Raw genomic sequence first — 26,958 nt, forward strand, 5'->3', positions numbered from 1 at the left:
GGGTTTGTATTTTTCATGTTTTTTGACAGACCCCACATGTGGCTTAAGCCCAAAATAGTTCTGTGACGAACGCTTCTTTGCCTGGACGTTCGCCACTTTCTTCTGGAGGAGTGTGGAGGCTAGCCTCCTGCCCACTGACTAAAAGGCCATGCTAAAAGGCTATTAAAATACTTGGTTCATGGGATTCCCTTGAACTGTACGGGAAACCAAACCAACCCATGAACTGCGGACCACCTCTGATCTTATTAACCCTTGTTAACCTCTCCTGACACTGCAAACAGTGTGAGTTCTAATTGTGCGGCTGGGTGGCAGACGTTCGTATGCATGAACACGTGGGAACTGTGTGGTGGCCATCTTGTTTGCGAGAATGCAGGCAGCGGTGTTTGGGCGTTGATCGCGTGGAACTAAAATTGGATACTGAAACTCCCGAACACGGCTGAACTTGGACAAACGCCAGCTCCTTCCATACACACATCAGGAGAGCACCATTCGGTAGGTTTGTTCGTATGTGTAACTGAGCTTCCTGTACCCCGGTTGGGTACCCTGCCGACATATGCTCCTAATGCTCCCCGAGGACTCCAAGCATTCCACCAGACACCATCAGCACTGCAGACCTCACAAACCGCCGCAGCTTGGTTGGAGTCTCGCCGTCTCCTACCCAACCCTGGATCTACAACAATGTTCCAGGTTCCAGTGGGTGAACCTCTCTTCCTCCAGAGAGTCAAGCAGGAATAGCTCTTACAAGAGCTCAGGGAATCCAAGGGACTATAGTGATTATAGCAATCCCTTGTAGTGTGATATGGCAGTTTCCCCCAATAAGAGACAAGACTCTAGATTGAGGATGAAGTAAGTCTGTTTAATGCAAGCAAGCACTTACAATTTATACATACATTTAAACCCCCAACAGCCTCATTTACATACAATAGGTTACATAGAGCACTATAGTACAAGGAAGGGTGGGGTCAGACAATAGCAAGGGCTGATGGGAGATGGAGAAGGGACAAAGCAGCTAGTTTAAACTGGTCTGGTAGTGTCCCTGGGACAACACCCTGCAGGGGAAACAAAAGGACAGGAAAAAGAGGGAGGGGAAGAGGCACAGTCAAGCAATACAGTCAGAGATAATTGAGTCAGAAATTGTACAAACTCTATCTCCAGGTACAGAAAAACACACAATTTACAAACACCCCAGAAGTACCCCCAAGATCCTTGGAAACCCCACAAGAGTCACATGCTCAGATAGCCCTGATCTGGGTGACCAACATATCCAAAAATCCCTGACCTGCATTGTATAAAAGCAGGCCATTGAGCCTGGATAAAACAGATTTGTTTTACCCTTCATCAAGTCTAGGCTGATGTTTGGGGACTTGGGAGCTATAATCACTGCATCACTTGGTATTTGGGAGACTTACAGCGGATATACTTAGCCAGAATATAGGCGAACCGTTACAAGTTCCATGAAATCAGTGCTAGCGGTCGGTCAACTTCGTTATCCATAAAAACAAATAAAATAACCGAACACAATCTATAATTACAATGTGTAGCTTGTTCACCTCATCCATGCGAACTATTCCACCGAACAGTGCCCTTCCAGGTTGTGTAGAAACAAACACAGGCGATGATGGAAGTCCAGCGGTGTTCGGGAGTTTCAGTGTCCGATTTTAGTCCCATGAGCTCGAAGCCCAAACACTGCTGCCTGCGTTCGCGGGAACAAGATGGCCACCACCTTGTGGCCGTTCTAACAAACTGCAGCCACCCAGATGAACAATTAGACCACTGAGGTGGAAATCGTTAAAAGGTGTCAATTGGGCTTAACAAGCACACGGGTGGTCTCTGGTTTGTGCGGTTGTTCGGTTCCCGAACGGCATTGGGAAATTACACAAACCAAACCTTTGTTGTCACAATCATTTTCTCAGTGCTGCTGAGCTTAATTGCCCCACCACAAGCCCCATGCAGCCTAGTTCATTGAAACAGTGTCTGAATTTTAAAGAGGCACTTTAACTCTTTGGAGTGGGGTAACTTTTCTGTGTAAAACACTCTATTGAGCATTTTGCATAAGGTCACTCCCGGCAAGGGACAGAGGTAGGATCTTTAATTTATTTTTTTAAATGTCTGGTCACAGACATGTGAGAGAGTTCAGCAAATAAGGTCTATGGAGGATATGCAAGACCTACTGTGGGAACAGCGAAAGCTTGATGGTGAAAGCTTTGCCTTTTGTCAACTTCTATTTCGTCCATAAGAAAATGTAGTTCCTATTTTGACTACAATGGAATTTCAAAAGATTATTGCAGTCAACGTATTATGAAATCCTTTACAGACTGACAGATTATTTAAGAAGAGTTGTAGAGTGAGAATATGGGAATATTAATTGGTGTCAAATTAGGGTTTGAGGTTTGTAAAAGTAAAAACTGACGGAATGCTGCAGAACTCTAAAGAAGACTGAATCTAATCCACCCCCTGTGGTTTCCATCCAGGAAGTGACTGCAGATGTCATGGGTAATAACTGGGCTTCAAATCACTGATTGTGGGTCAGAGAAAAGCTTCTTTATAGGTCACTGGGTAAAAATCCTCTTTCAAGCTCGGTGCTGGCAGGCAGCACTTGTTATAGCCACCCTGGAAAACCACACCCAGTCACACTACAGCACCTCGTTTCCACGCTGCGGTACAAACAGTAACTTCAAAACGCAATCTTAACAACTGCCTCTTAACCCCTTAAGGACCACACTTCTGGAATAAAAGGGAATTATGACATGCCACACATGTCATGTGTCCTTAAAGGGGTTAAAGCAGCACTGTCACTTTGTAGTTTTGTTTTTAAATTCATGTTTTGTTCCTCTATTTCCCATTGTTTTAATTTTTTTTTTTTTTAATTAAATTCACCAAATTTTTAATACAGCATGATCTTTCATAATGGGCGGAGCTTAAAGCATACTCATCACCTCAAAACTATTTAATATGATATTTTTTATGTTTTGTAAAGCACAACAAACTCTTGTAACACTGCCCACAACTAAAGAATTGAAAGAAAAAAAAAAAAGGATGCAAGATGCAGAAGGAAATTAAAACTAAAATATATGTATGAAGAAAAAGAAAAAAACAAAACCCACACACGACATTAACACTTTAAGGGACCACTAGAGATGATCTGGATACAGTTACACCAATTGAATCCTATAAACTGCAATATCTACATTGAAAAGGTAAATACACCTCTAGTTGTGGTCTTCCTGTCGGCTAATCGAGTGCCCCTTAATTTCCACCTGTGTGGGATTTGTATTGCCAATATAAACCCACTACTGACTCACAGAGCTTGCTCACTGGAGTTTGCTTGACAGTAGGCTATTTAAAGTAGTCTCTTTTAAGTAGGAGTTAAAACAACAGGAGTTGAAACCTACAAGGGAGTTTAAACCAAGAGGGTAAATATTGTTTTTGCTCACTTGTGTGTTTTTTTGTAACTGGGGATGAGTGCTAGATTGTGAGTTTAACTCCGTGCACATCATGCCGCATGTATGCATGCCTGGATGATTCTGTCCAGGGTCCATACCTCTGTGGTGGGTGTGAGCGAGTGGCAATTCTGGAAGCTCAGATTAGAGATCTGGAGAGGCAAATTGTAACACTGAGGGAGATTGACAATCTTGAAAGGAGTCTGCTGGGGACAGGTAGTGGAGAGGGAGGAGATAAGACAGATGGGGAACAAGCACGTAGCTGGGTGACAGTGGGGCGAGGAAGCGGGGGGAGGGCAGAGAAAAGGTTTAGCTAGTCCTGATCTCATGCAGCCTCACAGATTTGCCCGTTTGAGTGAAGATGTTGGGAGCATCAGCTCAGGAGTAGCTGTACTGCAGGAAGCTGTTCCTGCTAACAGCCGTGGGAACAGCCCCTCTAGTACGGGTGGGGTTGAGAGGGTAAGGAAGTCTAGACAGGTTGTGGTGGTAGGGGACTCTATGTCAAGGTTAAGCTCCCCAACACGCAAACTAAGGGACAAGAGAGGCAACCCCAGATAAACGTATTACCGGTCCTTAAAATGGCCGGGCTTAACGTGATAAGAAATAAGAATTAGGAACGTCAGACGAGCAAAGGTCAGGGTTAGAGCAGGAAGCGTAAACGGAAAACAAAGCCAAAGGTCAAGGAAGCCAGAGATAAGAATAACCAGAAGACAAGCCGAAGTCAGATACCAAGGAAACACAAGTAAACGGAACGCACTCTCGGGCTGTAAGAAACCAAGACAGGGCAAGGAAGTGATGTAAGAAGGAGGTATAAATAGGGCTGAGTGATCTCTGATAGGTTAGGGATAGAGTAGGGTAGATTATAAATAGAGTTGACTACCTGAGTGCTGTCCCCTTTAAGAAACGGCGCGCGCGCACCTGAGTGCGTGAAGCCGGACGGAGAACAGCACAGCCCGGCGGAGCAGGAAGGACGGCGGGAACGGAGCGGCGCGGGCCGCAAGGAGGTATGACTGAATCCCCCCCTGAAGGAACGCCCACTGGAGGAACACCAGAAGGGCGAGAAGGAAACCTAGCATGGAAAGCACGAACAAGTCGGGGCGCATGAACTTCAGAAGCAGGAACCCACGAGCGTTCTTTGGGTCCATAACACCTCCAATGGACTAAGTACTGAAACGATCCACGTGAGACACGGGAATCGATGATGTGTAGGATCTCGTACTCCTCCTGACCATGAACCAAGATGGGCGGAGGACGAAAACGGGGTTGGTTTGACTGTTGCAAACCAACGGTTTCAATAGAGAGGTGTGGAAGACGTTAGGTATACGAAGGTTCCTGGGTAAATCCAAAGCATAGGTACAGGATTGATCCTACGTAGAACCTTGAAGGGGCCAATATATTTAGGGCCTAATTTCATGGAAGGGACACGCAAACGGATATTACGTGTAGATAACCAGACCCTATGACCCGTAACATAAGAAGGTGCTGCTCTACGGTGCCTATCAGCAAAGGATTTCTGAGTAAGAGAAGTCTTCTCCAAGATGGCATGAACCCTTCTCCAAGTTTCCTGTATGGTAGACAAGTGCTCATCCAGAACCGGCATTCCATTGTATGAGAACAAATCCAGGAGTAAATTTGGATGACGACCATACGTGACGAAGAAGGGACTGTGGCCAGAGGCAGAATGTTTGGCATTATTTCTGGCAAATTCAGCCCAGGAAAGAAGGTCAGCCCAGTTGTCTTGGAGTTGAGACATAAAGCAGCGGAGGTATTGCTTGAGGCTTTGATTAGTCCGTTCAGCAGCACCGTTCAGCTAGCTCAATACCCATGTCTTTGCAAAAGCCCCTCCAAAACTCGGAGATAAATTGTGAGCCCCTATCAGACACAATTATGTCAGGCATACCGTGTAAACGTATTATTTCTTTAGAAAATATGTTGGCTAATTCAGCCAAAGACGGCAACTTCTTTAAGGGAATAAAGTGCGCCATCTTAGAGAAACGATCAACAATAACCAAAATAACAGTAAAACCTTTCAATGGTGGCAGTTCTACAATAAAATCCATAGATAATTGTGACCATGGAACAGACGTCAGAGGAAGAGGATGCAGAAGACCACACGGTACTTGATGAGAAGGTTTGGACTGAGAACAAACATCACAGGACGATACATAGGCTGTTACGTCTTTCCTGAGGGACGGCCACCAATATTGCCGGGTGATTAAATCGCTAGTCTTGGACACCCTCATGTGTCCAGCCATTTTACGGTCATGGTAGTGGCAAAATTACTTATCTTAAATTAAGAGGAACAAAATATTTCTCAGCAGGTTTGTCAACCGGTGCCCTATCTTGAGCCTTTTGAATTTTGTGCAGAAGGGGAGAGGAAACTCTGGTTCTAGTTACTGCTATGATTCTCTCAGGGGGTATAACGGGTTCAGTTATTTCCTCCTCCTTATCGAGAGTGGCAAATTGTCTGGACAGTGAATCGGCCTTGATATTACGATTCCCTGGTCGATATGAGATTATATAGTTAAAATGGGAAAGAAAAAGAGCCCAGCGTGCCTGTCTGGAAGAAAGTATTTTGGTGTCACTCAAATATGATAAATTCTGATAAACTATGATCAGTAAGAATCATGAGAGGTACAGAAGAACCTTCAAGTAAGTGACGCCATTCTTTAAGAGCTAAGATTATCGCTAATAATTCTCTATTACCTATATCGTAATTATTTTCTGCAGGTGTTAATTTATGAGAAAAAAAACACAAGGATGCAACAGAGCAGTTGGAGACTCCCTCTGGGAAAGTATAGCTCCCACACCAGATTCAGAGGCATCTACTTCAAGGATGAAGGGTCTAGAAGGATTTGGGTGTACCAGGACAGGAGCAGATGCAAAAGCTTTCTTTAAGCGAGCAAAGGATGCCTTAGCGTCTATTGACCAATAGACGTGATCCGCTCCCTTCTTCGTCATAGCGGTAATTGGAGCTATTATCTGAGAGAAGTTTTTGATAAACCGTCTATAATAATTAGCGAACCCTATGAATCTCTGTATGGACTTTAGTCCAATGGGTAAAGGCCATTCCAGAATGGAGGATAGTTTTTAGGGTCCATTTGAAACCCTTTGGCAGGTATTATGTAACCCAAAAAGTGAATGGAAGTTTGATCAAATAAACATTTCTCGAGTTTACAATACAAGCCATTGGCAAGAAGTGTCTGTAATATGTTTCTGACCTGTCTGTGATGAGTTTGTATATCAGGAGAGTGAATGAGTATATGAGATATACAATAGCACACGTGTGTAAATAGTTCCTTAAAACAAAATTGATGAGATCTTGGAAGACGGCAGGGGCGTTACACAGACCGAAGGGCATAACGGTGTATTCATAATGTCCACTTTGGGTGTTGAATGCCATCATCCACTCATCTCCCTCTTTGATGCGAACAAGATTGTATGCTCCTCGAAGATCTAGTTTGGTAAATTGTTTAGAACCACGAAGCTTGTCAAAGAGTTCTGTTATCAAGGGTATGGGGCAGCATTCTTAAGAGTAATCTTATTTAGGCCTCTATAGTCTATCCACTCACGCACCCACTCTCTGCATAAAGCCTCTCTAGACATGAGTTAAGGCCACTAACAATGTGCAGGGCAGGATAGCTAAACGAATATATCTCTATATAGTTTAAACATGACTACATTATATAAAAGATCAAACCTGCAATGCCTGTTGTCTAAGCCTGAACCTGTTAATGTTGTATGCTTATCTGCAAAAAAGCCTGTATCTACAAACTAAAAATGCGCTACTATCTATGCCACAGTTTAGCCTGTTTAAATCTACTTGTACGCTGTTGTGGTGTTTATCAATGCTTTTGTACCCTCCTGCGCAACAAAAAGAATTAAAAAAAAAAAAACATTTAAATTCTTCAATGATCTTTGACATCTGCTTCAGGAGGTAGGCCCAATTATGACGATGACAGCATACAAACAGCTTCCATTCTTCTGGGAAGGCTTTCCACAAGATTTCGGAGTGTTTCTGTGCAAATTTTCCATTAGAGAATGTGTAAGGTCAGGCACTGATGTTGAACGAGCTGGCCTGCTTGAAAACTCCATTACAGTTTATTCCAAAATTGTTTGATGAGATTAAGACCAACGCTCCGTGCAGGCCAGTCAAGTTCTTCCACACCAAATTCATCCAATCATATCTTTATGGGCCATGCTTTGTGCACTGGGGCAAAGTCATGCTGGAATAGAAAAGGGTCTTCTCTCAAACTGATCCCCCAAAGTTTGAAGCATAAAATAGTCCAAAATATCTTGGTATGCAGAAACATTCAAATTTCTCTACACTGGAAATAAAGGGCATAGCCCCAACCCTGTAAAACAGCCCCATACTATTATCCCTCCTAAGCTTTACAGAGGGCACAAGTCAGTCAAACTTGTAATGTTTTACTGGCACCTGCCAAACCCAGACACATCCATCAGACAGCCAAACAGAGAAGCGTGATTTGTCACTAAACAGAACATGTTTCCACTGCACCAGAGTCAAGTGGTGACTTCTTTTACACCACTCGATCAGACGCTTGGCCTTGTATTTGGTGATGTGAGGCTTGCATGCAGTGCTAGGCCATGGGAACTTCAAATTCGTTTTCCTGGCACTATATGGTCTTTAGGTCCCCACCCCCCATGCTCAGGGTCCCACTCCTGCTGGGCTGAAGGGGTTAAACACTTGCCTTTCTCCAGCGCCGGGCTTCCTTGGGGCTGGGGAACTCTCCTCCCTCTGCCGACGTCAGCACCGAATGTCAGCACCGCATTCAAACAGTCCGTAGGAAAGCATTTCCTCAATGCTTTTCTATAGACGTCCAGCTCCTTCTCACTGTGATTTTCACAGTGAGAAGCGCAGAAGCGCCTCTAGCGGCTGTCAGTGAGACAGCCACTAGAGGCTGGATTAACCCTAGTGTAAACATAGCAGTTTCTCTGAAACTGCTATGTTTACAGCTGCAGGGTTAACACTAGACCTGGCACCCAGACCACTTAATTGAGCTGAAATGGTCTGGGTGCCCACAGTGGTCCTTTAAGGTGTGTTTCAATGCTTTTGTGTGTGTGTGTATATAAATATTTTGCAATATATGATTATATACTGTAATTAAACCCCCGTTATTTCAGCTAGGTAAGGTGTTTAAAAAAATAAATTAAAATATTACATTATTACATTCTGTGAGCTTTGAAATTGCTGTTTAGTGAATGAGTGAGTGTCCGGGATCTTGTATGTGATATATATCAAAGTCTAACAAAATACATATAGAACAACATTTTAAACTACCTGAAAAAGAGTATGTATATATAGATAAACGTTCTGTAAAAAAAAAATAAAAAAAATGTTGGGATAGTTATCACTATTACATGGCAACAGCACATGAAAATTTTACAGGTTTTGTTTTTTCTTGCAAGGATTAAGTGAATTGGAGCTGTTGCAAGACAGAATAATGAGCATGGATTATGGTATTAGCAGAAATCTGCCAAATGCAGAGACATGCCACAAAAGAATGCAAGTCACCGCTGATCTACGTATGGATGCTATGAACTACAGAACATAATGACTCCTGAATATCTACTGCAGGAAGCGAGGTAAAAGGCACGCAAAAGGGCTGTAGGTAAAGTAAGAGACACGCAAAAGGGCTGTAGGTAAAGTAAGAGACAGGCAAAGGGGCTGGAGGGGAAGTAAGAGACAGGCAAAGGGGCTGGAGGGGAAGTAAGAGACAGGCAAAGGGGCTGGAGGGGAAGTAAGAGACAGGCAAAGGGGCTGGAGGGGAAGTAAGAGACAGGCAAAGGGGCTGGAGGGGAAGTAAGAGACAGGCAAAGGGGCTGGAGGGGAAGTAAGAGACAGGCAAAGGGGCTGGAGGGGAAGTAAGAGACAGGCAAAGGGGCTCGAGGGGAAGTAAGAGACAGGCAAAGGGGCTCGAGGGGAAGTAAGAGACAGGCAAAGGGGCTCGAGGGGAAGTAAGAGACAGGCAAAGGGGCTCGAGGGGAAGTAAGAGACAGGCAAAGGGGCACGAGGGGAAGTTAAGACAGGCAAAGGGGCTGGAGGGGAAGTAAGAGACAGGCAAAGGGGCTGGAGGGGAAGTAAGAGACAGGCAAAGGGGCTGGAGGGGAAGTAAGAGACAGGCAAAGGGGCTCGAGGGGAAGTAAGAGACAGGCAAAGGGGCTCGAGGGGAAGTAAGAGACAGGCAAAGGGGCTGGAGGGGAAGTAAGAGACAGGCAAAGGGGCTCGAGGGGAAGTAAGAGACAGGCAAAGGGGCACGGGGGAAGTAAGAGACAGGCAAAGGGGCACGAGGGGAAGTAAGAGACAGGCAAAGGGGCTCGAGGGGAAGTAAGAGACAGGCAATGGGGCTCAAGGAGAAGAGACACACACAAAGGGGCTGGAGGGAGAAGTAAGAGACACACACAAAATGAGATTGGTGACAACCGCGTGACACTACTACTCTCAGAAAGGCACATGACTGGGTGAAAGGGTTAATAATCACTATTTGCACTAGACTGAAAAGAACAATAAAAAAAGCAATCCTTCTTAAAACCTATAAAAGCTGTCACCACTAAAGCAATTTATAAATCGAGTATGTGTTACCCCCAAAGCAGACTTAGAAATCCACAAAACAGTTTAGTAGCAGTGCCTATTTAATCATAGTACGATTCTAGAACTTAATAAAGGAAGATTTGTTCTTAATAAAGAGTCAAAACACATACAGATCCAAATTATTTCACAAATAAATATACATACCAACAGACAGATAAAACAAAAAGGGAAAATTAACACAAAAAAAACACAATTCTCCCTTTAATAGTAAAGTACCAGTCTTTCTATCCCAATAGAGCTTTTGGTATGGAAATTGAAAATCCACTACAAATTTTATTTGGCTCTCAAACCCGATTACAAAATGGTTTAGGTTTCATCTAGGATTATATCACTTTTCTGCATAGCCCAGTCCTTGTGGGGGGCAGGGGTGTAGAAATCCCAGTTTCATGAAGGGGAATTACTATATTCCAAAACCTGGCTGAAAAATGTACAATGCTACATACTTATGTACAGAAATCAGTTCATTTCTGTGAATCCAGACAATTAGTTTGAGACCAAACAGAATATAATGTTTTATACATAGTGCCCCAAAAATAGAATAGCATCTAAAATCACTCTCAAAATTTTAAGTGAATGACCCTTTAATAAACTTGAAATATACATATACGGTATTCAACTCTGGCAGCCTGGTAAGGACAGGTAGCAAACATGATCTCACGGAGCAGTACCTGGTTCCTCTACGTCACTTGGTTTATAAACAGCAAAATAAAACTTTTTTTTTTTTTTACATCTTAATTGCTGTACTATTTCAGTGTATCTTACACACACCAAGAAGTTTTAACACATTGTTTCCCATACACATGATTGACTTATTTTAAAAGTTAATCATGGCACATTTACTGGGTAATCATTCCATGCATGCACTACACAGTGATTGACAATATTCTTAAAAATGAACAATGAATATACAATACATTGACTGACAATATTTTACACTGAACAATGAATCACCACCACTATGCATGACACGGACTGTATCTCAAAGGTGATAATTTTTTAGCATTCTGTGATTTTTATATTTTCCCAATAAATAAAAAATATGTTTCTAGCCCTCATCTAAACTCTAGAGAATGAACTACGTAAAAATACCAGAAGACCAGCTATTAATAGTTATGTGATTGTTTTAGGACTATTACAGGGACACTATAGTAATCAGAAACACTACAGCTTAATTTAGTGGATCTGGTGTCCATAGCCTGTCCCTAAAGGATTTTTAATGTAAATGCTGCCGTTTTTTCATAAAAAAGGCAGTTTTTACATTTGTGCCTAGTAACATTTCCTAGGTCCAGTCACTCAGATGGCCACTAGAGGTGCTTTCTAGTCTAGTGCTGCACAATGTGCAGCACAGGCGTTCACAGATTCAATGCATCTCTATAACGAGATGTTGATTGAAGCAGCATGGCAATTTGCTGCGCACATGCAAAAGCCTCCCAATGCTTTCCTATGAGAAAGCAGTGAATTGGCTGTGAACATCCAATGTTTTCCAACAGTAAGAGCCAGCTGCAGCTACTCCAGCACGGCATGGGAGAGAAGGGGAGTAAAATCACCTTTTGAGCGCCATCGGAGTTCAGACGGTCACCTATGCCATATCAGAACTATAGTGTCAGGAATACATGTGTGTATTTCTGACATTGTGTTCCTTTAACCCCTTAAGGACACATGACGTGTGACATGTCATAATTCCCTTTTATTCCAGAACTTTGGTCCTTAAGGGGTTAATGTGTTTTTTTTTTTATTTTTCTACTCCCTCCCAGCTTCAGTTTTGCACATTTATAATAGGAAAAAATATATATATATTCACATTCATAATCTTACCTGGTGGCCCTTGCAATTCAGCCTTTTTAACTGCAAATAATAAAGAAAAAAATGCATTAATAACAATATGATACAAATAAAACAATTCACAATAGCATTCAATATTTCAACATACATATGATTATATGAATACAAAGTGGGTTTTATTTTAGTTTCATAGTATACATGTTTAAGAACAGCTGTGATAAATATATATAAATTACATGAAAAAAAGGAAAATAAAAAGTTTTAAGTAGATAACCCCTAAGCATTACTTGGCAAAAGAAGCTTAAAGCGGCATATAATCCACAAAGGAGAGGATGACCAGTTCTGAGTGCACCGGGGGGGGGGGGCTATCAGACAGGATAATAATTTCTTTATTCTCCTAAATGGGAAGGTGAAGCCTTTGTTAGAAGCTCCCAATAAGTTACATTAATACATTAATATAAATGGCTTCCACCTGTGGCAAATTCAAATACCGTATATATAAAATACATGGTGGGCCAAAATTCAGCGTAGGATCTGACAGGTAAATAACTTGGCATTTAAAAGAATAGTATAGACACAAACATAACTTTAGCTTTATGAAACAGTTCCAGTGTATATATCACGTCCCTGTAGTCTAACTGCTAAATGCTTTGCCATTTAGAAGTAAAATCACTTTTGTTTCTGTTTATGCAGCCCTAGTCACTCCGCCCCTTGCTGTGACTCAAACAGTCTGCACAAAAAAGTGAGAAGAAAAAAAAAGTTGTTTTCACTTTCAAATCAGATGTAACTTACTTTAGACGTTTGTCTCCTGAGTGTAAACTTTAATTGCATATAGGAGGCTCCTGCAGGGTCTAGCAAATGATTAACAGAGCAGGAGATACAATCTAAGTTAAAGGGAATTTGCAATATAGGAAGTATAAACATGAGAACTCTTTACAGGAAGTGTTTAGTAAGGCTTTGTAAGTCACATCCTAGGACATGTGCCTGGGGCTGCATAAACAAAGTGATTTAACTCCTAAATTGAGGTTAACTCCCTAAGGGGGCATATGCACCCTGCTCTCCGGAGGGTCCTAGCACAACTTATGATGTGGTTCGTGCTATGCATTTTGGAGACAGGGAACAAACTCAGGACAGGACCCTAAAATTGTGAATGTCCTGCCAAATTCTGGAATGCTGGGAGGAATGGGTTATGGTCAAGTATATAACATGAGCTGCAAGAAGACAAAAGTTTAAGTCAATCAGAATGGAGGTGGATTTGAAATTACAGTCAGTGACCAGAAAATTCACAGATAACCTAATGACCGCTCATAGTCATCTCTATAGTGTACATTTACCAAAGCAGAAACTAAAAATAAGTACAGTCCAAAACTATAACATAAATTCATCTGAACTTTCCTAGACATTCTCTTTTTGTATAACCTAAATGTTATCTGAGGCATTAATGTCTGTTTAAGAGCTTTCCAACCTCCAGATAGTTAAGAGTAGTTCAGTGTTGAAGCAATCTAGCAAATTGCATTGGGGACAACCCTAGTGTATACTTTGTACAGCAGGGAGCTGGAATGCAGAGGTCTAATATGAACATGCACGTATTACCACTTATACTCCATATACAAGTAAGTCTTTGAAAGCATAACATTAATCTATCTCGTCAGGCTCCAGGGAGCCCTTTGACACTCATCAAATCAAGAATTAAGCTGCACACTTTCAGACAGACAATCAGTTGTTCGCAAATTTATGAAGCCTGTCTCCATCAGTGCAGCAAAGAGACTCAGGTTTTCATAGAAATGAAATAATACATACTCCAGCATTCAATGAACCCACTGACACATTGAATATATCAACAAATAGAAAATCATGCATATATTAATGTTTAAAACCAGGGGGATAAGTGTCCCATTAGGCAAAGTAGCCACCTGCCGCCTATGACGTGCTTGTTTTCAGCCCTTAAAATTTGCATTTGTTGGAGCTTAAGTGGGTCGATGGGAAGATAAATACGAAGGAGCCTTGGCCAGTGTCCTCTGTTGCCCAGTCAGGAAGCCTCCATGATTGACCGCAGAGTTGCAGGAACAGTTACAAAGATTGACAGCAGAGCTGCAGGAAGAGTTACAAAGAATGTAAAACTCAATGCTGTCTCAGCTCATCCAGTGTCTGTGTGTGAGGCTGGATAGGAAGAGGAACGGATCATTTCCCATCTGCTCACTAACAGCCTCTCATACAGCAAATGCATTGCAGGAGTGACAATTTCTGCAGCACTACAATCATGGGAGGCTAACAACTATAAATGTAATGCCTTAACTACGGTATCCTCTTACTTCCTGGTTCCACGGAGTCTAGCCACACCCCTTTATGACACGGTCTGCCTATTTAATCTGACTACACCAGCTGATCAGGGCTGGATTATTGAACTACGTTCCTTACTCACAACCAGGCTACAACTTCGTTGTGAAAGCCTCTGCTACCAAACCGGACTGAAAGACTCTGCAAAGTTCCCTTCACCTCTCCTCATCCAAGACTAAAGATTAAACATTCTTCATACGCCTCTGAGGATATCTCGGGAACCAGTGTACTATGTGCAGGAAGCTAAGTAAAACCAATGTGATAAGAGTTGCATCTAAAAGCTGTTATTACCTGTCTCCAAAAGTCCTTCGGTAAAAACAATCCTGTTACAGCTAACTTCAACTCATACTTCATATCAGTTATCTGCATCTGGCTTGCTTAAGTTAAAGTATGGAACATCTATTGTAATTACTTCTCACCTAAACCGTTAACTCTATTAAGAGACTCTTTATTGATTCAGTGTCTGCAATTTTCTATCGTTTACTCCTTAAAGCTACAGTGCCTGTAACTGTGGACTTCAGTTATCATTTACTACTTAAGCTACAGTGCCTGTAATTTGGAATTAAAGTTTTTACCTTTTACTTTCTTTAATAAATATTCAACTATACGAAATCTGCAGTTGTGTTCCTTCATAACAAATGTTTAAACGTGACAGAATAATCCAGCCATTGTAATGGATCCAGCAGATTTCGATTCTACTATAACTACGCTGAATCAAAGAGTTGATACACTAACCCAAGATGTGCAAGACCTGCAAGTCACTAACGAAAGACTTCTCACTTATGTCAGAGATTTACAAACTCGTACTCCTCATACTACTCTGCTCTCGGCTAGTGATCCTGCTGTATGTAACCCTGAAAAATTCTATGGTGATCGTTCCAAATATAAGGAGTTTTTTTATTCCTGCAAACTATTGATTGCTTTAAAACCTAGAGCTTATCCCACAGAAAGATCTAAGGTTTTTTCAGTTATTTCCTTTCTAAGAGGTGAACCTATGTTCTGGGCCCATACCTTTTTGGACAATGATGACCCCATCTTAGGCTCACTGGATGAATTTTTTGAAGCCATGTCTCTTCTCTATGAAGATCCTAATAAACAAGCTACAGCTGATTTAACAATCAGAACACTACAGCAAAGAAATAGACCCGTTGAAGATTATATTGCTGAATTCAAAAGATGGGCTGTTGAAACGCAATGGAATGACATCACATTGCGCAACCAGTTTCGAATTGGTTTATCTGAAGCTGTAAAAGATGAACTCTCTAGAACAGAACTCCCTACTACTTTGAACGCTCTAATTCACTTATCAATCAGCATTGACAGAAGATTAAGAGAAAGAAAGGCAGAAAAAGCCCTTTTTCATTCTAAAGACCGAAAATCTTTTACTCCCTCAAAAGCTCCAGAAAAAACTTCTTTACCAAGTGAACCCATGGAATTAGGGGTAATAAGAAGTCCTCTCACTCCTGCAGAAAAGAACCGAAGACTTCAATTAAACCTATGCATGTATTGTGCCTCTCAAGATCATCTGGTCTCTGATTGTCCCTTACTAAAACGGACAAAGGCCGGTAGACAAGCCTATACCTCTGCGATCTTCAGTGCACCCCCCTCAACATCGACCACTCCGTTCACACCTGTATCCCTTGTAATACAGTGGGATAAGGTGAGAATTGTGACTGAAGCTCTCATCGATTCTGGTGCACATGGAGTATTCATCGATTCAACCTTTGTAACAAAGAATAAAATTCCTTGTGTTCAAAAAGCCATTTCTGTTCCTGTTAAAGTGATTGACGGCTCCTTTATCTCCTCGGGACCGATTCTTCATGAAACCATCCCTCTAAAGGTAACCACCAATCATATTCATACTGAATTTCTAGTATTTGATGTTATTCCATCACCTCTCTATCCCGTTATAATAGGGATCAATTGGTTAAGGAACCACAACCCTCAAATTTCATGGTCTCCTTTCTCTATCACCTTTAACTCACATTATTGTAAAGAAACATGTTTACAGCAAATTCCTATTTTTCAAATCTCCAAAGAACCAACCATACCTTCTTGTTATTCAGACTTTTCAGATGTCTTCAGTAAAAAAGAAGCTGAAACGCTCCCGCCTCATCGTTCCTACGATTGTCCTATAGACCTCATACCTGGTGCCCCAGTACCTTTTGGGCACATCTACCCTCTCTCTGAGGCTGAATTACAAATTCTCAAAGAATATCTAGATGAAAACCTACGGAAAGGGTTCATTAGACCCTCTAGTTCACCTGCTGCCTCAAGTATGTTTTTCGTAAGAAACAAAGACCAGACTATACGTCCTATCATTGATTACAGAGCCTTAAACAAAATAACAGTTAAAAATCGTTATCCTCTTCCCCTCATCAATGAACTGGTTGAACGATTAAAAACTGCTACCATCTACACTAAGCTTGACCTTCGCGGGGCATATAATCTCATCAGGATAAAGGCTAATGATGAATGGAAAACTGCTTTCCGAACAAGATATGGCCTCTTCGAATATCTGGTGATGCCTTTTGGCCTCTGCAACGCCCCTGCAACTTTTCAACATTTCATAAATGATATCTTTAGAGACCTATTGGACGTCTGTGTCATCATTTATTTAGATGATATTCTCATATACTCCAACACTCCTGAGGAACATAGAAAACATGTCAGATGGGTGTTATCAAGACTCAGAACTCACAAATTATTCGCTAAACCCGAAAAATGTGTTTTTCACGTCAAAGAAATAACCTTCTTAGGTTATGTCATCTCCCCTCATTCAATAGGTATGGATAATTCAAAAGTCGATTGTATCATCAACTGGCCTGTTCCCTCTACAGTAAAAGAATTACAGCGATTTCTAGGGTTCGCCAACTTCTACAGAAAATTTATTAAAAACTACTCTGAAATAGCTCACCCACTCAATCAACTTAACAGTAAAAAACATCCCTTCAATTGGAACGAGAAGGCTCAAACTGCCTTCACTGAATTAAAGAGAAAATTTACAACAGCTCCTATTCTTCAACTTCCAAATCCTTCATGTCTTTATGTCCTTGAAACGGATGCTTCGGAATTTGCAATTGGAGCTGTCCTTTCTCAACACAAAACTCCTCAAGAACCTCTTCATCCTGTTGCCTTCTTCTCACGATCATTATCTCCTGCCGAAAAGAATTATCCTACAGGAGAAAAAGAATTATTAAGTATCAAAGCGGCTTTAGAAACCTGGAGACACCTTCTTGAAGGTGCTCAGAACTCTTTAATCATATATACTGACCATAAAAATCTCGAATATCTTCACTCCAATAAAACACTGTCTGCTCGACAAGTGAGATGGAATCTCTTTTTTTCCCGGTTCAACTTCCAAATCGTCTTTAGACCTGGGTCTAGAAACAAAAAGGCTGATGCCCTTTCCAGGATCCCTAAAGACACTCAAATTGAACCTCCTTCGCCTAAAGTCATTGGAATCTTATCTTCTCTTATTGATGACATTAAAGATCTCAGTGAAGATGCTCTCGAACTTCCTAAATCAATTCAATTATCCAAGAAAAACGGTCTCTACTACTTCAAAGACCGGATTTACGTACCTCCCTCTTTCAGAATTAAAGTACTCGAATTTATTCATGATTCTCCTCTGGCAGGTCATCCAGGTATAAAAAAGACCCTTGAATTGTCTAAAAGATACTATTGGTGGCCTCGTCAAGACCAAACTATTGAATCTTATGTCAAATCTTGTTCTGTATGCCAAAGATCAAAACATGCCCATCATCAACCATTTGGTCAATTATTGAATTTACCAATTCCTGAACGACCTTGGCAATCCATTTCTATGGACTTTCTGGTAGAATTACCTCCTTCTCATCATCATACCACCATTTTAGTGGTGGTAGACCGCTTCACGAAAATGTCTCATTTCATTCCTTTAAAGAAGTTACCCACATCCTCTGAACTTTCGAAAATATTTCTTGATAACATAGTTAAACTTCACGGACTGCCAGACGAAATCATTTCAGACCGAGGAACTCAATTTACCTCCAAATTCTGGAATGCATTGTGCGCCACTCTTCATATCCAACGTAAACTATCATCTGCATATCATCCTCAAACAGATGGACAAACTGAAAGAGTCAACCAATGCCTAGAACAATATCTACGATGTTATTGCTCTCACTTACAAGACGATTGGATAACATGGTTACCCATGGCAGAATTCGCATACAATAACTCTTTTCATACCAGCAGTAAAATGACTCCATTTCTATCCAATTATGGATTCCATCCTTCCTCATTTCCTGCTCAGACAGTTTCTTCACCTAATCTCTCCGATTCGAATCAAATCTCTCATATGTCCTCTTTATTCAAGAAATTGCATGAGAATCTAGAATTGGCCTCCTCCAATCAAAAGAAGTTTTTTGATACAAAAAGACAACCTTCACCTTCTTATAAAATTGGTGATCTTGTCTGGCTTTCCTCAAAGAACATCTCTACAAATCGTCCATCAAAGAAGTTAAGTTCTCTTTTCCTTGGTCCTTTTCCAATAATATCGGTTATCAACCGTAATGTCGTTAAATTGAAACTTCCACCAACTTTAAAGCTACATCCTGTTTTTCATGTGTCCTTGTTGAAGCCTCATCATCCTGATCCTTTCCAAAGAAATGTCACTACTTCTCCTGATCCCATATTGGTCCAGGGTGAAGAAGAATACGAAATTCAAAGTATACTGGATTCAAGGATCCATCGTGGCTCCTTACAATACCTCATCAGATGGAAAGGATATGGAATTGATGAAGATACATGGGAAAACTCGTCTGTCGTTCATGCTGACAAATTAATTTCCAAATTTCACAAGCGTTACCCTTCTAAGCCAAGTCAATAGCACCCTGAGGTTGCTCATTAGAGAGGGGGTACTGTAATGCCTTAACTACGGTATCCTCTTACTTCCTGGTTCCACGGAGTCTAGCCACACCCCTTTATGACACGGTCTGCCTATTTAATCTGACTACACCAGCTGATCAGGGCTGGATTATTGAACTACGTTCCTTACTCACAACCAGGCTACAACTTCGTTGTGAAAGCCTCTGCTACCAAACCGGACTGAAAGACTCTGCAAAGTTCCCTTCACCTCTCCTCATCCAAGACTAAAGATTAAACATTCTTCATACGCCTCTGAGGATATCTCGGGAACCAGTGTACTATGTGCAGGAAGCTAAGTAAAACCAATGTGATAAGAGTTGCATCTAAAAGCTGTTATTACCTGTCTCCAAAAGTCCTTCGGTAAAAACAATCCTGTTACAGCTAACTTCAACTCATACTTCATATCAGTTATCTGCATCTGGCTTGCTTAAGTTAAAGTATGGAACATCTATTGTAATTACTTCTCACCTAAACCGTTAACTCTATTAAGAGACTCTTTATTGATTCAGTGTCTGCAATTTTCTATCGTTTACTCCTTAAAGCTACAGTGCCTGTAACTGTGGACTTCAGTTATCATTTACTACTTAAGCTACAGTGCCTGTAATTTGGAATTAAAGTTTTTACCTTTTACTTTCTTTAATAAATATTCAACTATACGAAATCTGCAGTTGTGTTCCTTCATAACAAATGTTTAAACGTGACAATAAAAGACATAGGAGTTGCAAATAACACTTCAAACCCCACACTCCCTAAGCACCATTTAGCTCAACATTCCCAAAAGGAGGCACACAAAGCCTAAGCCTTAGCCCCTTAAGGACACGACATGTGTGACATGTCATGATTCCCTTTTATTCCAGAAGTTTGGTCCTTAAGGGGTAAAAAACGAAACAAAAAAAACAAAAAACTTTACCTGACTCCTGGCTTCAAATCCTGTCAAAAGCTACACACTATATACCCCAATACCAAGTGTACCCCACTCTAGCACTAAACCCAATTATCCTTAAAACCCCTTGTACCAAAACGGTTATTCCTCTCAAGCTGTTAATCCTCTAAACACTAAACACCCTATTTAAACTAACTCTGAAATATGCCCCTCTCCAACCTTACACTCCCCCCCAACCATAACCACTTCCAGCATTTTCTATAACCCTTCATGTACCCGCTATACTCACAGATACAAACAAATTACAAGCAGGAATATGCACCTACATATAGACATATGAATTGTCAAACTACATTTATATTATTTGTGCTCGGAATCTCTAATACGTAATGGAATGTGGAGGAGAAGCAAAGTTGGCTGAGGTGTGCCGAAACCAACATACGTGTAGGCCTGTAAAAAGAGGGCCCACAAAGTGAAATGTATAAAGGAGGATCTAGGTGGGTGGAGACAAAACAGCTTGAACGGCAAAGGTAAGTAGGGGGGTAGGGTTTATATAGGGTCATAACTCCTCCCACAAATTCAGGCCAAATGGAAGACCAACTTGTGCTCGGAATCTCTAATACGTAATGGAATGTGGAGTAGAAGCAAAGTTGGTTGAGGTGTGCCGAAACCAACGTACGAGTAGGCCTGTAAAAAGATGGCAAAAAGGAATTCGAAATAAACACACTTTATTGCAAGTTTTAAACAGTGAGATTTATGAAGGCTTGCCTAAGCTCCCTTTCTGGTCGAGGGATGTAGGAGTTGTATATTGAGGATTTCCAGCGTCCTAGTCTCTTAATGATGTGTACCGGAGTGTTAGTGCTTGAAGCCGATGATCCTGCGCCGATGCGAAATGAGTGACCAGAGAAGGAAGCTGGGTTGTAGCTCAACCATGATAGTAGAGTTCTGATGTGTGAAATGAATTTAGCTGTGGTGAGTGGGTACCCTTGGAGTAGAAGTAGTGGAGTGTCTGGCGAGTGTGTGTAGTGAGATAACAGGAGCAAATCCAGAATTTGTACTGGGCACCACAGATTCTCGGTAAGGAAGAGGGGAATGATAGGACAGGCAGAGTGATTGGTTTTAGTAGAAGGTAAGGAGAGTATGTAGTGGTTGTCTACTTTCTTTAAGTGAGAAAGTGTTAGACATTGGACAGTGTCTCCTTGACGTATTACGGTGATCTCTCTAGGTCTGAGGAAACCATAGAAAGCCAAAAAGATGATGGATTTAATGACCAAATTAGTATTCTGGTCAAACGGGGATTTGTCCAATAGATCGCTAAGGAGCCTGAATATTGGCCCGTCTATTGGTAACCTAGTAGTGCTAGGAGGAACTGTGACCTTGAAAATACCTTTGAGGATTTTCTTAATGGGGTAAGAAGGTAGAAAAGGAGCGTGGTTAGGGAAGGTCGTGAGGATGTGATGTTGTACTCCAGTAAGGTAGAGTTTGATAGTATTTTGTGAAAGTTTTAGGTGTAGATGGCAAAAGGAGGCAAAAGCCACCAAGGTTTTGATGGAAAGGTCATCTTGTAAGCAAAACTCGGCGGTAAATTTGTTAAAAATAGTCAGTGCCCTAGCGTAAGAGATAGTGGTGTTGGGAGACAGTGCGTGGTGCGTGAGTGCTTGTGTGTGGAGTAATAGCTAGTTTAAACCAGGATTAGCCGGTGGAACGGTGGTGTTCTGGATGGTTGGAGGTGGGCCAGTGGGGGAGCCTGGCCGGCGACCTGAAATTGAGAGCGTTAAAGAGTGTCAGCAGCAGAGTTGTGGCACCAGGGGTGTGAAACGTTGGATGTTTCTTTAAAGACTGACAAGGCATCCGACTGAGAGGGCCCATAGGCCCCCACCGGTGTCTACTAAAACAGGGGGCAGGCATGCCCTGGCAGTGTCTACAAATGGTTGGGCAGGGGATGGATATATTGTGAAGCGAAATGAAATATCCTTAGGAACCAACGGCGCACTCCCACGGGGTAACTTTTGGCACAAAGCCAAGGGGCCCCTCTGCATCGCCCGTACCACCGGGGGGGGGGGGGGGAAGACTGGAGTATACGTCCCCAATAAAAAGTCAGAGTTACTGAGGCAACTGGCCTGCAAAGTTAGTACGCAAGGATATGGCAAGACACGAGCTTGGCATAGGAACGAGTGTTTGCTTGTTGACGGAGGGACCAAGAGAGAAGGGGTAGTATTTGAGGTGTAAGATATACCTATCTTGCTTAACCGTGAATTTCTACCCGCTGAAATTGTAAAATGTAGGCATATTACAAAAAGAACTATACGTCGGGTATGAGAGAGGCTAATGCTGGATCTGGAGGGAAAGAAAAGAGATACGAAAGGTCAATAACAAACTTTATTACTTGGAGTGCAAGTAAGTAGCCCCCCGTGATGGGGTAGGTACAATTGGGCTGAGACATGGCTTAGACGTGATGCTTAGACATGGCTTGTGGACAAACGGTGGTCCACCGTACGTGATGCCGTCAATGCGGGTAACACCTGGTTTAGGTCATGTGATTGAAGTGAGGGGAAGGTCGCGAGTCCCGTGTGAGAGCCTTTGGGAAAGGACCTGACACCAGATAACTCCCTGTCGCCCAGCTGGTGGAGAGTGCAGGTAGAACCAACTTATTTGTTGACAGATGGGTCGGGCACATGGTCTTGGTGTGGGCTCTGAAGCAAATGGAGCAGATGTGCAACAACCTGCATGTGCTGTAGCTGCATGCATCTGTGTTAAAGTTATTGCACACCTGCGCCTTGCCCAAAAATGTGATTGGTCTGCCCAGCTTGTCTCTCTGGCCGCCTTCCTGTCTTGTGAGTGGGGTGAAGGAGTGGTGGGGTGTGGAAGTGGAAGGGTCTGCGTCTCCAGGGCATAGGTCGGTGGAGTGTAGTGTGAACTGGAACCACATGAGGCACAAGACGGGGGCCTCAAGCCAGCGAAATGACGGGAAAACAACTCCGTATCTATCTGGCACCAGTCAAATCTAATATTGAACTGTGCCAGATGAGTAGCTGCCTTGGCCAAAACGGATTTGTGGTAGTCATAAAATGAGGACCCTCTGTACTTGATGCCCAAATCAACAACCTTGTGCATGTATAAATCAAGCTCTTCTCTCCTGTGTGGGTACACCGTCGCGATAAGTGCCAAAAGTGATAAACTGGGGAATGGTGAGTTTTTTGTTCAGACGTGAATCTCTGGCTCTTAAGACTACTGAAAAGTCCCCATAGTTATATGCTCTATTTTCTAGGATGTCTTGTGAGGCTATGAGGAGGGACATTAGATTCACGTCCTTTCCATCAAGAATATCCTTCTTGATGGAAGCTGGGACAGAGTGGGCTAGTGAGGTGTGGGCCGTGGGAGTGGCTGGTGGGGGAGGGGAAATGAGGGGTTTGTCAGTCTGAGCAGTCGAGGTTACCGGTGTAGGGACTGCTGGGGTTGTTGAGTCACCTGGAGTGGCTATGGCCGATTCGACCTTTAACAACCTGCAGTTTATGGTTTGTAGATTGACCAGTATAGCAGCCAGAGTTTCCTGAGTTGAATCAGAGTAGCCAACTGGAGGCCCTTGTGAACTCGTGCCGGGTCTTGGGTCGTTGGCCTGAGCCGTCAGAAGTTTGTAACGTTCGGCCTTTCTAGCGGTGGCTGGAAAGAGGATCCCCCTGAGCCTGAGCTCAGCCGATATTTTGGGAATAGTCCAATATCTTAGGGATCTGGGAGTAGAAGAAGTGAGGGATTCCTCAGGAGACCCAGGCCTGGCTGGCATACTGGGTATATCGTCTGATGGGGGATCGATGGTCGGTTCTTGAGACATTCTGAAAGGAATAATGATTTGGATAAGTAGGGTATAGTGGAGGTGGGATGAGACCTCCGGAGAACTGGCCTGCTAGCTAGTGCCGAGGCGAAGAATATACCTAGAACCAAGTGACAGGTGAGGCCCTGCTAGTGCCAAGTGGTGGTGAGAGGCTCTACCTATGATTTGGGCCAAGGGGATTTTGTGGCCACCAGAACAAGGTGGCAGGATGTTGGCCTCTCGGTGAGCGTAAGAGATTCAAAACGTGTGGCCTTGAATTGGGAAGCCCTAACTGTAGCCCTAAAGAATGGCGAGCGAGGTGGCTAGCTATGATTTGGTCGTGGGGCTGAACCTCCGTGTATGAGGTGGAGTGTAGACCTCCCGGGACCGTAGTATTACTTGGGAAAGCTAGGGCCAGCGCCTGATCCTAAGAAGCCAGTTCTCTAACCTGAAGGGGGGCTTGTCTCTAGAAATGAAGTATTTAACATATGTAGATACTGACCTTGAGTGTTTGTCCTGTATATTTGGACAATGCTCAGGGCGACACACATATATATATATATATATATATATATATATATATATAAATATATATATAACCTAGGGGTAAGAAAGATGCTAGTAGGCCTGAGGCGTGCCACTGGTATGCCAAGTGTAAAAATGTTGAACGTATGGAAAGGTGTGCAACAGCAAAACTGTAACGCAAGAACCTGTGTAAGCTGAGGGACCTGAACGTTGGTCCATAATTTAGAGACAAGCCCCTGGGTTCCCATAAATGTGCATTATTTGTGAATGATACGGCGGCAAAGTGAGGCCTTAAAAAGAATGTAATCTTAGTGAGTAAGATTAATGAAACCTGATATTGAAACGCCGGGGACCAGGTAGCCTGTTGGTTGTTGATGACGTAGTGAATCTGTGAAATGTCATAGGTCTAAGTAATGATATGTAGAAATGATAAACAAAAATAACACGTTAATATAATAGTAACACGGTGGGTGAGGCATCTTAGACCTGGTGTGTTTTGGAGTTTGTAGCCCACATTGGGAGGTGGGAGGGGGTTGTAAAAAAGGCTGTGGAGGCTGAATGAGGCCTCAGGAGAAACTTAAAAATGGTAACCTTTTTTACCTGATACCGTGAAACGGGATACTGGAAACCACTTCCTGGGGTTTTTGAAGAAGAGTAGTAGAACATAATTATTTTTTAAGTATAAGGAATCAGAGTCAAATGTTTTACTTTAAAAATAGATTTTAGAAATATGAGCTAATGAACAAAATGATCGTGGAGCTGGGTAAAATTAAGAGGCTTGATGGTGGTTCAGCCTATTGATATCAAAAGGGTATAGAGGCCAACTGTTTCTTTAAGAGAATACCATAATCAAATGTGACAATGGGTGGTAAATAGTACCACCCAGATTTAGGTAAAACATATATTTCTCAAAGCAATAATATTGTGGAACATACTTAACTTATATTAGAAAATAAATGCTTAAAACTTCTTGCGTTCGGCTAACCAAACGTGCGAGAGGGATATAACAGGACCGCATGCAATAGTTAGAATTAGGAGCAAATGAAAGATTGTATGAAAAAAGCCATTCGTCCGTGTTCGGCTAAACGAACGTATGTAAGAAACAGGCAAACATAGGGGAGTGTAAGCGGTCGGTAATTTAATTAACAAAATACACAAAAGAGTGTGTACTCTGAGGTCGGCTGAAAGCCGCACGAACGCAGTACACGAACAGCATAATCAAACGAACGGGTAATATAGGAAGCCTATCCCGAACGTGGGAAATAGCCGAACGCCATTTCCCACGTTTCTGCTTACGCGTGCCGGTCTTGTGACCGGTCTTGTGACCGGTCTTGTGACCGGAAGCCAGATAGGCGGGTAACGAATGCAGCGGGGCAGCCGTTGGGCGAGCCCGGAGGTCAGCGGTAGGAGCTGCTGAAGACAGACTGTTTGCTCGAGGCAGGACTTTTCTGGAACAACGAACCAGAAGTGCAGGTAACTATGGAGACAAAACAGCTTGAACGGCAATGTAAGTATGGGGGGTAGGGTTTATATAGGGTCATAACTCCTCCCACAAATTCAGGCCAAATGGCCTTCCAACATATAAATGCAACAATGTCTATTTATGTATTCTTAACACTATACTGCTTGATTGCCTTTAGGTGTCCAGTCTCCCTCAGCTTGCAGTGAAAACATGGTTCTACTTAATCTTGATGCTCTCAGCCAACCAAAAGGAAATCGGGTAGCATTGGGAGGCTATTGCACATGTGCGTCAAAACGATGCGCTAATCAGCATCTCATCATAGATCTGCTTCGAATCTCTAGTGGCTGTCTGAATGAGTGCACCCAGACCACATCAGATATACGCATATGTTTTAATGTAGCACCTTGGTCATGAACCAAGTCCCACAGAAAATAGAAATATGAAAAACACTTCCTGGAATGTTCATAGGTGAACACAGCCCCTACAGTAGAATGTGAAGTGCAGAATTCTTAATTGCAACACGACAACTTCTCACCACATTCATTAATTTTTTATGAGCCTATTTCAGCACTTTGCACCTGTTCCCGCTTCCCGGACACACGCCTGTGCCCATCTTAGCTGTATTTGTTATTTAATTTACACTAAAAATACACTTGCAGACAGTTACAGTTTGACCGGAAAAGCTTGTGTTTTTCTTTTGAATTTTTTTTTTTTTTTTTACACACGCAGTTTTATTGTTTCTAAAGTTTTGTAATCACAAATAAACACAACTGATTGGGGGCGCTGCAGAGAGAGAAAATAAATAAATGTATAGGGAGTGAAAGTGGTTGAATACACATAGTAGTTATGGTATGTATGGTACCATACAGAGGGTTTATTTAATTATTTTTAAACAATTTTTTTAAGAGTTCTAGAATTGCTCATATGTAACACATTTCTAAACACATTTACTCTAATTTAAAGACACACTACTGTAACTATGATTGATGTGAAGCTTCAATATACAGGTGGTCCTCACTTTACAACGGCTCGCATTTATGACCAGCTCTCTAGCATCGGGATTCAAGGGATTCCCCACGTTAGAGAGTTGGTCTATGTTCAGGGAATTTTCCCCGAACATAGATTAGAGGGATTCTCTGCTCTGCTGCGTTTCTCTACATTCGGGTAAGTTTCCCCGAACATAGACAAGCGCACCAG

At 42.3% G+C, this 26,958-nt stretch overlaps 1 protein-coding gene across 5 annotated transcripts in view; it reads right to left on the reverse strand.

Annotated features, from left to right (window-relative positions):
* Positions 1–26,958, reverse strand: part of UNC13B (unc-13 homolog B) — a 463,085-nt gene that overhangs the window by 338,920 nt on the left and 97,207 nt on the right. For all 5 annotated transcript variants that reach the window (XM_063453773.1, XM_063453772.1, XM_063453770.1 and 2 more), the window contains exon 2: positions 11,869–11,898. In XM_063453773.1, coding sequence (XP_063309843.1) covers positions 11,869–11,898 — 30 coding nt within the window. The remainder of the gene's footprint in view (positions 1–11,868; positions 11,899–26,958) is intronic.

Source organism: Pelobates fuscus, chromosome 5 (genome assembly GCF_036172605.1).
Source record: "Pelobates fuscus isolate aPelFus1 chromosome 5, aPelFus1.pri, whole genome shotgun sequence".
NCBI lineage: Eukaryota > Metazoa > Chordata > Amphibia > Anura > Pelobatidae > Pelobates > Pelobates fuscus.